General features: G+C 37.1%; 1 protein-coding gene across 2 annotated transcripts in view; it reads right to left on the bottom strand.

Moving 5' to 3' along the window:
• STX8 (syntaxin 8) overlaps positions 1-14,410 on the bottom strand; it is a 268,178-nt gene that overhangs the window by 241,128 nt on the left and 12,640 nt on the right. For both annotated transcript variants that reach the window (XM_020966557.2, XM_078155693.1), the window contains exon 3: positions 8,856-8,950. In XM_020966557.2, the coding sequence (XP_020822216.1) occupies positions 8,856-8,950 (95 nt within the window). The remainder of the gene's footprint in view (positions 1-8,855; positions 8,951-14,410) is intronic.

The raw sequence follows: 14,410 nt of genomic DNA, 5'->3' as shown, positions 1-14,410 counted from the left end.
GACTTTTCTGCTGCTCTCATTTATTAATACTCCCCAGCTCAAAATGACTTTTCATGTATTTCACATTTATCCTTGTATTGTACAGGTTGTATCTTCTCAGTAGCTCTTTCAGAACAGGGATAATTTCTTTTTTTTCTTAACATCTACATATTGTAAGTACTTAATAAATGCTTACTGAACTGAAATGATTTAAATTGAATAGCTAGCAAATTCTGAAAAGAGGAGCTTTGAAACAGCATTGAGTACAGCAGTATAACCTTACCTGTTCCTCCCTCCAAATATTAAACACACTTCAGTATGTTTGTGGCATTACAAAATCAAACCAGACAATTCCTACCCACTTCTGATGATTCATTGTGATAGGAAAAATACCAAAGAACCCTAAAAACCAACGTTAAAAACTGCAAAGTCCTAGGGGGGAAAGTTAGTGGTCTGAGGGCACAGATAATACTTTCATTATGACTGCCAACTAAAAGTAGGGGACTCATGGGAAGGAAAGGTGGAGAAAAATGAAGGGTGTTAAAAACAAAAGGTAAAACTTAAAAACAACAACAACAGGGGGATTCAGAAGAGAAAAGAGATTTGGAAGTAAACTGTTTCCTAAAAAGATGATATTTAAGATTTCTATTTCTGGATAAGTCAACAACAAGCATTTCTTAAGCACACATTGTGTGCCACTCACTGTGCTATGTGCCACATACACAAGAAAGGCAAAAGACAGTTCCTGCTGTCAAGGGGCTCAAAGACTAAAGAGAAGAGACAACATGCAAACAAGTATGTATAAATGAGATATACAGAGGATGAATAGAACTGATTGACCAAGAATAGGCACTTGCATTAAGAAGGATCAGGAAAGGCTTCTGGCAGAAAGTGGAATTTTAGCTTGGACTTGAAGGAGGCCAGGGAAGCCAGGAGGAGATGAGCAGGAGAGGATTCCAGCCAAGTAAAACGCATAGAGGCAGGAGATGGAACATCTTGTGCAAGGAACAGCAAGGAGGTCAACGTCACTACACCACAGAATACACAGAACGAATTTACACGTAAGCAGACTGGAAAAGTAGGATGGGACCAGGGCTTTGGAGGCCAAACAGGGTTTCATATTTGATCCTGGAGGTGACAAGAGAGCTATTGGAGCTTATTGAATAGGAGGTGACATGGTCAGACCTGCATTTTGGGAAGATCAACTTGACAGCTGAGTTGAGGATATACTGGAATGGGAACAGACTTATGGCAAGAAGTACAACCAGAAAGTTATTGCAATAGTAAAGATATGACGTGATAAGGGCCTGTGTTATAGTAGTGACCAGAAAGAAAGGGGTGCAAATGAGAAATGTTACAAAGGTAAAAATGACGGGACTTGTCAATAGATCGGATATGGGGAGGGAGTAAGAGAGTGAAGACTCAAGGATCACATTTAAGTTTTGAGCCTAGGTGACTTTGAGGATGGTTGTGCCCTCAATGGTCAAAAAAAAAAAAAAAACAGGAAGAAGGAAGGGCTTGGCAAGAAAAATAATGAGTCTGTTTTGGACATAGTGAGTTTAAGAGGGCTACAGGGTATCCAGTTAAAGAATTCCAAGAGGCAGTGAAGACAGCCGTTAGGGGAGAGGTTAGGGCTGTATAAGTAATCCATAGGACCTGATGAGATCACCTAGCGAAACAGTACAGAGCAAGAAGAGGACATAAGACAAAGCCATGGAGGATACCTACCTTTACAAGGTATGACCTGGGCCTTCTCTTCCTACTTGCCTGACTCTTCCTCAGTCTCCTTTGCTGGATATTCATCCAGGTCCGAAACTGAGCTCATTATCTTTCCCCTAATACACTACCCCCTTCTGCAATCCACCTACCCTAGCCTGCTTACTGTTCTTTGCACAAGACGTTTCACACCTTACGACTCTGTGCCTTTTCACTGGCTATTCCCCACACCTGGAATTCTCTCCCACCTTATCTCTACTTCCTGGCTTCCCTGGCTAAGTCCAAGCTAAAATTCTACCTTTTACAAGAAGTCTTTCCTGATCCCCCTTAATGCTAGTGCCTGCCCTCTATTGAGCATTTCCAATTCAACATATATCTGTATATATGTATGCATGTATACACACACATATATACATTTATACACATATATATCATTTGTACATAAGTTGTTTGCATGTTGTCTCCCCCAACTAGAAAATCAGCTCCTTAAGAGCACAGATTATCTTTTTTGCCTTTCTTTGAACACCTAGTGCTTAGTACAGGAGATGGCATACAGTAGTCACTCAATAAATGTTTAGTGACTAACTGATAATGACTCAGCAAAGGAGCCTGAAAAATAATGTAAGACAGAAAGGAGAACCAAGACAGAGAAGTGTCATGAAAACCTAAAGAGAAGAAAGAAAAGAAGGTGATGGACAGTGTCAAAAGCTGCAAAGAAGTTGAGAAGGATGAGGATTCTGAGAAGGCCATTAAATTTCACAATTAAGAGATAATCAGGGTCAAAGGATATGAACAGGCAGTTTTCAGAGGAAGAAACTAAAGCTATCTATAGTCATATGAAAAAATGCTCTAAATCACTCTTCATTAGAGAAATGCAAATCAAAACAACTTTGAGGTACCACATCATACCTATCAGGTTGGCTAATATGACAAAGCAGAAAAATGATAAATATTGGAAAAGATGTGGGGAAATTGGAACATTAATATATTGTTGGTGGAGTTGTGAATTGATCCAACCATTTTGGAGAGCAATTTGGAACTATGCCCAAAGGGCTATAAAAATGTGCATACCCTTTGACCCAGCAAATATCACTTCTAGGACTGTATCCCAAAGAGATCATACAAATGGGAAAAGGACCCACATGTACAAAAATATTTCTAGCAGCTCTTTCTGTGGTGGCAAAGAATTGGAAATTGAGATGATGCCCATCAACTGGGGAGTGGATAAACAAGTTGTGATATATGAATGTCATGGAATACTATTGTGCAATAAGAAATGATGAGCAAGTGGACTTCAGAAAAACCTGGAAAGCCTTGTATGGACTGATGCTGAGTGAAGTGGGCAGAACCAGGAGAACTTTGTACACAGTAACATCTCTAATCTCTATCTAGTAATCTCTCTAATCATAAATTTCTTTCTTGAAATTTTTTTTTCCTATCTTACTTCTTCTTAAAGCTATTCTTCAGTCTCACTATGACCTCAAGTCCTTCCCACTTCCCTGTTAATCACAGTCCATTAAGGTAGGGAAAGAAGGATGTATACAGAAATGAACATGATATAAAAATGAAGGTTACCAATAAAAATTGGATTAATTTTTACAGAAAATAAATGCAAGGAAAAGCAATCAAAAATGAATATTAAAGAATAATGGCCTTGAGCACTAAAGGCCACCAGCTGAGACTGGTGATGTTAGAGACAACAAAAGGGGCTGGGGATTTTTTTTTAAATTATGTTGGAGCCAAGTGGATGAAAGAAGGATTAAGATACCTGTGTAGATGGGATCATAATAATGGATGAAAATGAAAGGGCAGAGCTATTCAACTTTTATTCTACTATTTGCTCTAGCTATGCCAAAGATTTTGAAATGGGAAAAATAAAACAAAAATGGTTACTAGGGAATGGAAACCCAAGATAAATGAGATAGTTTGCAAGCATTATGTAAAAGAACTGACTTTAGTTCTGCTACGAAAAATTGGTTATCTTGATATATAGTATTGACTCAAGGGTTAAAAAATAAAGATAAGCATCTCAACAAATGGGGCAGAAGCTACAAAACTGGAGGGAAAAAATCACAAAAAGGAAAAAGGTGGTCTCTTGATCATAAGTCAATGAGTTTCACTTTTACTTTTTATTCCTATTAAAATTCTAAAACACATTACTATAGAGGTGGTTTAAGGGTACTTATAATGAGAAACAGTGATCACTAAGAGCCCAGATGACTTCATCAAGAACAGCCATGAGCATACAAAAATACTTCTAGCTGTTCCACCATTTTTGCTTACTTTCATACTATTATGTATATTCTGAAGGATCTGAAGACTCAGGAGAAAATATAATAGCTGTCTTCAAGTATCTGAAGAGCTGTCGTGTGGAAAAGCAATTACATTTGTTCTATTTGGCCCCAAAGGGCAAAGCCAGGAGCAACAGGTAGAAGACCACCTGAAGTAATGTCAGAAAATTCCTGTCAATTAGTTGTCTAAAAGTGGAGCGGGTGGTCTCCAGGGGTGGTGTGATGCCCCTCATTAAATGTCTTCTGGTAAAAGCTGAGTAAGCATTTGCCAGAGAATGTTATAGGAAGGATTCCTTTCATGTACAGCTTCAGAGATCCCTTCTAACTCTCAAATCTTGTGACTGTGTGATACTTTCATGGTGCAGCTCATAATTCATCTATGCCTTTTCACCTTATGAGACAAATACTCCATAAGCAATCCACAGAATGTGCTGCGTGCCGCCACCTTAACACCGAGTTAACAGTAATAAAGTATAGAAAGTATCTCCACTAACACTATACAGACAGCCCACATCATACTCTGGTCATATAGCTCTCAAATTAAATCTTTTACAACACCTTAACTCCACAATTTTTTATTGGTAATATGATACAGACTACTCCTACCCACCATGAATACCATTTTCCTTTGGGTGACCCTCAATTTTAATCCTTTAAAGACTGCCCTAGTGCATGAATCATAGCCATTCAACATCACTAGGATACTTATCTCAAAAAAGTTCTTTTGTGGAAAAGATGGAAAAGATATAGACTAGAAAATAGTGCATTTAGATGAACTCCAAACTAGCTGAATGGCCAGAAGTCATTAATCATTTTACGTCAGCTAAGAAGGTGGTCTCTTGTAGAGTCACCTTGGGTTCTAACAACAGCAATAACAGCCACTAGCATCTACAGAGCACTTCAAAGCAAAGCATTTTATAAACATCTCATTTTATCCTCATAACATCCTAGGAGTTAGGTACTATTATTATCACCATTTTACAGATGAGGAAATCGAGGCAGGTAGAAGTTAAGTGACTTGCTCAGAACTGCATAGGTAATAAGTGTCTAAGGCTGGATCTGAACTCAGGTCTCCTTGATTCCAGGCTCAGACCTATCTACTTTACCACCAAGCTATTCTTGGGCTTGTATTGTTTAACATTTTTATTAATGACTTAAGAGGAAACATAGAGTGCAAAGAGGGCAAGGCTTGGAATCAGTAAGACATGGCTTAAACTCTCTCTTCTGACACAGACTATGTGTGATCCTGGTTAAGTCACAAACTCTCAGTGCCTCAGGCATTCTGTAAATGCAAATATATCAATGTAAATTGAGAAGAAAGAACTAAATTATATTAGAAGAGGGAATTTCTTGCACCAATCATATGAATGGTTTAAAAAAATTGATGACTCTGACAAAATTGATGATGGCTTGTACATCAGATTTATAGACAAAACAAAACTAGTTATCTTACATTTATAGCTAAAATGAAGCTAATACCTAAAACAGCGAGAGGAACCAAAAAGATTTTGACAGGCCAGAGTACTGGACTGACCCTATTAAGATGAAATTTACTGCAAGGTTTAAAGAATGGTAGCCATAAAGTTTCAATTTAGGGTCATGCAAGAAAAAAGGAACACAATAAAATAAAAAAATATATGCTTATCCTTTTTCCTACTGCTTCAAAAGAAAGGAAAATGTGTATTTCTTGACATATGTAGGTATGGAAACACTCCACTGTTGTGACAGGGAACACTCCCTGATATGTTAAACCCCCTGAGAAAAGCAGAGGAAGTCAAACCAATTACTCTGCAGTTGTCTAGGAAATACTATTGAAATCAGGGGACTTTTCAGAAAGTTTGCATATAATCAGAATTTTTGAGAATTTATGATTTCTCTGGGTAATTCTGAATTACTTACCAAGAGTTTTATTAACTTCTCTCAACTATAGCTTATTCAAGAAAAACACTTGCTCTTTGTCTGACTTTGATTCTTAGAATTCTTAAAATCAAAAAACATTTGGGAAAATGCCACAATAAAATCAAAGTCTATCAAGGAAAGTCAGTACAACCCTGACTAACAGGACCTACTTAAGTGGTCTACTTAAGACTTACAACTAGTAGTAATAATGAAATTTAGAATAGTAGCTTTCTCATCCTACAATTTAACAAACAAACTCTGACAATTCCTGATTTCCTTACTAAAGAGGAAGAGTAATAACAACCTAGACAAACCAAGACTAGAGATGATCTCTAAATAATTTAAATTTGGATAGTTTCTAAGTAACTGAAAGCAAAACTATGTTCCTAACTATTCTTTATAAGCCTACATTAAAAATAATTTAGAATTACAATTACTTTGCTTTCCTCATCTTACATCATCGGCTAAGGTCGTTCAGATCTCTATCTTGTCTCTGGACCCAGTTGGCTCCAGAAGAGAAAGTGAGGTCGGTGACTTTGCACTGGCCTCCCTCATTTAAATCCAATTCACTTGCATGTGATGGCATCACCTCCCTAATGTCATGGTCCTCTTTGAGAACAAAGGACAAACAACATCAGCAGCTAAACAGCAGAGGCCAGAACTCCAAGAGCCTAATTTGGGTGTTGGAAAAAATAAGCATAACCAAAATTGTATGTCTTCAAGGTCTATATATGAAGACTTGCTGACTCAGCAAGACCTGTCTTAAAATGAGAATAATCTTCTTTCAGAGACTTCAGCTGTACAGTGAAATAAGGTACAAAGCTAAGGGAGACAACACAACATGTGACAGAATCATAATTCAAAAAGATCTTGACAGGCTAGAACACTGGAACGTATATAGTAAGATAAAAGTTAATAGGAATAAATGTACAGTCTTACACTTAGGTTAAAAAAAAAACAATTTCACAAGCACAAGGTGGGAGAGACGTTGAAAAACAGTTCATCTGAAAAATACAGGGATTTCAGTGGACTACAGGCTCAACAGGAGTCAAGAATATAATATGTAGCCAAAAAAAGTTAATATAATCTTTGGCTACATTAAGAGAGACACAGTAAAATGGAACTAGAGAGGTAAGAGTCCAAATGTAATCTGCCCTGGTCAGAATATATTTGGAATATGGCCCACATTTTTATTGAGGCCATTGTTTAGCTAAAGAGTGTTCAAAGAAGAGCAACCAAGATGGTAAAGGGCCTTGAGAGCATGGCAATGAAAATCAGTTAAAGGAACTGGGGTGTGTAGCCTGAAAAAGAGAAGATTTTGACAACTACCTTCAGGTATTTAAATGATTGCTCTAATTGGAACCAAAGTAGCAAGTACTAGTTCCTAGTAGCAAAGAGTAAAAGTTGCCAAGAGGCAAATTTTGGCTTACCTTTAAATCAAACTTCCTGACAATTAGATATATTCAAAAGTGGAATGAGCTACCTGAGAAGGCAGTGAGCTCCCCCTCACTACAGATCTTCAAGCATAGCCTCGTAGATCACGTATAGAATAATTATAGAGGGGATTTTTTATCCTGGTCACTGAATAAAGTCAAACTAGCTAGTCTCTAAGATCCTTTCCAATACCAAAATTTTGTAATTCTGAAGATGGAAATGGGTAGTAATCGTAAAATGCTCCAATTTTAAAAAATAAGAATCCCTCTCTCTAATTGAAATTGGTATGATGTTTTTACCAACAGATAGGTTCCTATAGAGCAAAATTAAATCACTGCTCACTTATGCAACTAATCCTAAAATCAGCTATAGTGCTTGCTTTACCATTATACAAGTGATATCATAAAAAAAAATTCAGATCCACTTTTTCTTATTTACATAGGTAGCAGACTATAGGTATGTAATGTTGCACATATTACCACAAGTAAATGTAGTGTTTGAGTTTGCTGCTTTTTCTTTTTACCTTTTTTTAATTACAAAAGATGGTTTGTTTAGTGAGACAAGGGGAATCATATTCAAATATAAAGATATTGTAAAAAACAAAAGTTTGCAATCAAAATGCTTTTAAAAGAAAAAATTAAAAGGCAAGTTCCATTTCAGATAGTTGTTTTTTTTTTATTTTGCTTGCATCTTGCAAACTATATGGCTACTTTTTTCCACTTTTAGCATTAGGCAGTTGAAACAATAACAAAATTAATATCTTTAGTATGGAAGACTAGCAATCAAATTGAAAATGATAAAAAAAACTGATTTAGAATAAATTTTTAAAATAATTATAAACTTAAGTTTAATTGAATACTTCAGACTGACAAAATTTTTCCTAAAAAATACCTCAGATTATGAATTCCTTAAACTACTTTTTTTTTTTAACAAAGCTTGATAGTACTTATGGATGTTAAAAAAATAATAACATATTGGTTTAATCGAAATTTTTGTCCACCTCCTTGTAAGTCAAGCAGACTCTTTCAAGAAAAAAAACAAAGAAAATAATCCAATCACAGGTAATCTACATAAGAAGAAAAAAAAGAGAGATCTAATGCAAGATTCTTGTTGGTGCTGGCTCCTTAAAGAACAGACTACATACCATGAAATAGAGCCAAAAGTTCAGAACAAGTCACAGCTTAGAACAGTCATAGCCATGAATCAAGGCATAGTTGATACTTTTTAAAAAGTGGAATTCCAAGCAAGTAGCACTATAGAAGTCTATATAAATGCAACACAATAAACAAGGCTCCCTATATATAAACATTATACCCAAACAGAACAATTTTTTAAGCAAATCTTGCTATGTCAGCATACTGACTGCAAAATATTTGGTAAAGACTTAAACTAGAAAATTAAAATTACAAGTAACATTTTGGAGGTCTTCCTCACACTGCTGAAAAATCTGGGTGGTCCAGATTACTCTCTCAAAAGCATATTTTTCCTCCCCCCCTTTAAATATTGTAAAGGGCATTGAAATATTTGCATGGATACATCTGGTGTGTTGACACAGCTCTTAGCAATAACTCCTTCAAAAGGGTGATCTTTTCCTTCAGATTCTGCAACAAAACTCGGATTGCAATGGTAAGCTGAAAAGTAAAGAGCACATTTAATTATTCCAGTCTTAAAATGTACAATAGATTACACAAAATCATTTTAATTCTGTTATATAAATGATTCTACCAAGGAAAGAAAAAAAGTTTCTGTCTCAGAAACGGTAGTAATGTGTTGTTGCCTTTTATAAATAAAGACAAGTCTTTTAATACATCATCGGAAAAATATGCATTTTGAATTGTTTATTAATAAAAATGTTAAACAACACAAGGTCAAGCGTAGATGGAGACCTCCCTCCAAGCTGAAATAAGATTACGGTCAGATAAGGGGATTTCAGAATTCTTGAACATAGAAGCAGTACATTTGTGGGCGATGACAAGATGGAGGGTATGACCATCTTTGTGTGTTGCTGTGGTTGGATGGAGGTAGTACATGGGAGATAAGTAGGCTGAAGAACAGAGTGGCTAGGGTATTTAAAGGAGAATCAAAATGTAAGTTGAAGACTAAGAAAGGTGTTATACTCTATTTTATCATACCCTAAACTTCACGATTAAAAACAAATTCAATTCTCTATTGTCTATTCTCAACTCTCTAAAGTACAGGCTCCAGTGTCCAGTGTCTACTGTGCTTTCTGGAATGTCTGCTGCATAGGTAATAAACCTGCTTTCATTTTAAACCTTTTCCTTTCTTGCTCTAACCATCTTCTTGCATTCACTGAGACCAAGCTGCCTCCTAGTGACACACCTTCCCTGGCCACCCTTTCCAGCACTGGGTGTACTTTGACTCAGACGACTTGACTCAATGGTGGGGGAGATAGAATACAATTTACTCCTCATTGCCATTTTCAGGCTTTCCTTCTATCATTACCACTCAATGACCTGTACTCTTTTGAGGTTCATTTAATCTATATTTATTATTATATATGTCTATTATTAAGATTCTGGTGGTTGTTATCTACCTACCTTCAGGAAGGAGAATTTCTTCCTTGCTCAGCAAATTCAGTGTCTGACTCATAATCTTTCTTTCCTCCCCTACTGTAAAGTTAAATATGAGTTTATATTTTATCCTAGCAACAACAGGGAGCCACTGAATTTACTAAGTAAGGGCAGATCTGGGCTTAAGGAAAATTTTTTGGAAGAGGAATATAAAACAGACTGTAGTGGTGAGAAACTTAAGGCAGAGATCAATTAGGAGGTCATTACAATAATCTAGGCAAGAGGTTACAAGGGCCTAAGATGGTGGCTGGGTGAAGAGAGAGAATGGGCGGCACACGGGAAACGAGAAAGTGGAAATGGCAAGTTTTGGCTACTGATTAGATATGTGGAATGAGGGAGAATGAGAAGTTGAGGATAACAATGAGGTTGTGAACCTGGTAATCTGGAAGCGATAGTGCCTTCAAGAGAAATACGGAAGTCTGAAGAAGAAAGTCTGGGGCATGGAAGAGATGGGGGGAGATAATGAATTTTGTTTTGGATATAGTATATTTGAGATATGTCTGGGACATCCAATTTGAAATATTTGAAAGGAAGTAGAGCCAAGATGTCAGAGTAGTAAGAAGCAATGCAGCAAGCTCCTCTCATAAACTCCTCCAAAAAGATCTAGAAATCACACCAGATCAAGTCTTGAATAGGAAACCCTAGGAAAAATTATAGTGAATCATTTTTCTAGCCTAAGTAGGCATAAAGAGATAGACAGACAGGTTTATGGAAACTGAGGATGGGGAACCAAATCAAGATCAAGAACTTGTAGAACTCAGACCAGACAGGGTAAGAATCAGATTTTACCCTGAATGAGATCTCTTTGGAAGCAATGAAAGCTTGTAGGTCCCCTGAACTGAGATGTCCCTGAGATCCTAGAACAATAGAAGATTCAATATCCCAAGAAAGCAGCAATAGAACCAGCCCAGACTTTCTCTACAGAGGTATGCAGAGACTAGTACTAACATAAAATCCAAAGTCAGAAAGCAGGCTAGAAGAATGAACAAGTAAAAAAAGAATCCCACCATGAAAAGATATTATGGTGACAAAGACACTCAGAACACACACTCAAAAATATAGAATGATTCCAAAATATCTACAAGCAAAGCCTCAAAGAAAATTATAGCTTGAGTATAAATTTAATCCCATAAAAGATAAAGCAAGACTTGAAAAGGGTTCTGTTATATCTTGATGATCTTAAGAGAAGAATGGTAAAAGAGAGGAAAAGGAACACACCAGGGGAAGGGAGAAAGAAAGGAAGATTAAAGAAAATTATCTCACACCATCAAGGTGCACAAGTAGACATCTATATAAAGAAGGAGGATGGGGGCAATAGGAAGCAGACGAACTTAAATCTCACTCACATCTAAACTTGTCAAAGGAGAGACGAATACACACACACACAGAGTCTAGTACAGAAATACATTTCACTCAACAAAGAAAGAGGAGGAAAAGGGGGAATTAAAAGGAAAGTAGATTAAGGGAAAGATCAATCCTAAACAAAATGAATTTACCTAAGAATATACAAAAATATTTATAGCTCTTTTTGTGATAGCAAAGAATGGAAATCAGAGAAAGTGTCTATAAACTGAGGAATGGCTGAATCATTTATGGTATCAATGCAATAAGAACAGTCAGATAGGTAAGAGGAGAACTAGCAGCTAGGTGGTACAGCAGACAGAGCAATGGCCTGGAATTAGGAATACCTGATTTCAAATCTAGCCTCAGATACTCTCTAGCTGCGTGTCACTGGGCAGATCATTTAATCTCTTTTTGCCTCAGATCCCTCAACTGTAAAATGGAGATAATAATAGCAAGGCTATTGTAAGGATCAAAACAAAATTTGTAAAGCACTTAGCACAGTCTCTAGTGTAGCTGATGTCATATAAATGTTTATTCCTTCCCCTCCTCCCCTCTCCAACTGTCAAGAGTTTGTAAGCAGCAAATGAAATAATATTTGTAAAGCTCTTAGCATAGTGCCTGACATGTACTGAGCATTATATAAATGCTTATTCTCTTCCCCTTCCCCAACTAACAAAAGTGTAACGAAAACTCAGAGAAGAGAAAATCTCTAGGAAGAGAAGGAAATCAACACAACAAAGTCAAATGCAGCAGATAAGTAAAGAAGCATGAAGACTGAGAAAAGAATGGTAGATTTGACAAACAAAAGATCATTTATAGCTTTGGAGAAAGCAGTTTCAGTTAAGATTAAAAGACCAACAGACTGAGGAGCTAGTGATAGGAGAACAAGTGGCAGCAGTGAGTGCAGAAAACTTTCTCAAGGAGTATACCTGAAAAAGGAAGGCGAGATAAGGAGGACAATAATTTGAGAGGATGCTGGGGTCTAACAGAGGTTTTTTAAGGATGGGGAGACCTCAGCATATCCGAAATCAATAGGGAAGGAACCATTAGATGACAAGTAGGCAAGAGACAAAAGGAAGATCACTGAGGATACATTCTGCTGGAGAAGATGGGAGAGTGCAAGTGAAGGAGAGGTGAAGAGAGGCTGGAGTCAGTTGGCCTTCGCAATTAAGAGACTAGGAGGTAGGTGAAGAGCCAAGATGGCAAATTAGAAGCAGCAAACCAGCTGGACTCTCCCAACATTCTCCTTCAAACAACTTTAAAAAAAATCTGAAATCAAATTCTGAAGCAGAGGGGCCAACATAAGGTCGAGGCAAGACATTTTTCCAATCCAAAACAACTCAGGAGGTCAACAGGGGATGTCAGTGACACCAGGGTAGAAACACCAGAGTACCCTCAGAGACAACTTCAGCAGTGGGCTTTGGAGGCAGCAGCAGCATCTTCAGAAGCTCTCAGCTCAGAGGTGGGTAATAGGATTGGAAAACTGGTCAGAAAGAGATTTTAGGGGACCCTGAGCTGACAGTGGGTGAAGGATTGGGCACTATTTGGCAATTATATTGCCTATACACAGTTACAGGAAGAAGGGGACCAGGTCACAGTTTCAGGGCTGAGAGGAGCACTAGTGCTTATGGCTGAAGGGGAATAGGGGCCCTTGCTGGGGAAGGACCAGACCACAGACCAGTAAAGCAGTGACTACACCTCTACCCAGATCATACCACTTGGAAACATCAAAAACTGGGAGACCCCCAGAACTAGCTCTGAAAATGGCAGTACAAAAAAGCCTACAGTGCCTCCCCACCCAGGTAAACAGAGCCCAACTTTAACACAAAGTTCAAAGTTAGGAAATAAGCTGGGAAAATGAGCAAACTACAACAAATAAAGACTGACCATAGAAAGCTACTATGGTGACAGGGAAAACTAAAACACAAACTGAGAAGAAGACAACAATATAAAAACAGTTATGAGCAAAGCCTCAAAGAAAAATATGCAAATTGGTCATAAGCTCAACAAGAATTACTGGAAGAGTTAAATAAAGACATAATAAGAGTGGTAGAGAAAAAATTGGGAAAAGAAATGAGAGTAATGCAAGAGAATTATAAAAAATGAATTAACAGTTTGATAAAAAAAAAGGCACAAAAAAAATGAAGAAAATAATACCTTAAAAAAAGAATTGGCCAAATGGAAAAAGAGGTACAAAAATAACTGAAGAAAAGAATTCCTTAAAAATTAGAATTGGGCAAGGAGAAGATAATGGCTCCATGAAACATCAAGAAACAATCTAAAAGAATCAAAAGAATGAAAAAATAGAAGAAAATGTGGAATATCTCATCAGAAAAACACGTAACAGATCGAGGAGTATTAACTGAATAATTACTGGACTACCTGAAAGTCACCATCAAAAAAAGAGCCTAGACATCACATTTCAAGAAATTATCAAGGAAAACTAGCCCAATTTGCCAGAAGGCAAAATAGAGATTGAAAGAATCTGTTTATCACCTCCTGAAAGAGGTCCCAAAATCAAAATTTCCAGGAATAGCACAGCCAAATTCTAGAGCTCTCAGGTCAAAGAGAAAGTATTGCAAGCAGCCAAAAAGAAACCACTCGAAATCCATGGAGACATAGTCAGGATTACACAAGATTTAGCAGTTTCCACATTAAAGGAATGGGAAGGCTTGAAATATGATATTCCAGAAGGCAAAGGAGCTAGAATTATAACCAAGAATAACCTACCCAGCAAAACTGAGGGGGTGGGAAATGGATATTTAATGAAATAGAGGATGAATTTCAAGCATTCCTGATGAAAAGACAGAGCTGAATAGAAAATCTGAGATTCACATGTAAGACTCAAGAGAAGCATTAAAAAGTAAACATGAAAGAGAAATCACACGGGACTTAGTAAGATTAAACTATTTACATTCTTAAATGGGAAGACAATATATGCAATTTCTAAGAACTTTTTCATCATTAGGACAGTTAGAAAGATTCTAAATATAGAGGATTCAGATGTGAGTCAGGTATGTTGAGATAATCTCAAAAAAATGGAGAAAGAGGAATGCACTGGGAGAAAGGGGGGAAGAGAGAACAAGGGGGAAATTTTTCTCACATAAAAGAGGAATGAGGGGACAGCTAGGTGGCACAGTGGATAGAGCACCGGCC

Source organism: Phascolarctos cinereus, unplaced genomic scaffold (genome assembly GCF_003287225.1).
Source record: "Phascolarctos cinereus isolate Bilbo 61053 unplaced genomic scaffold, phaCin_HiC Scaffold_5;HRSCAF=322, whole genome shotgun sequence".
NCBI lineage: Eukaryota > Metazoa > Chordata > Mammalia > Diprotodontia > Phascolarctidae > Phascolarctos > Phascolarctos cinereus.
This window is presented reverse-complemented; position numbering and strand designations above follow the sequence as displayed.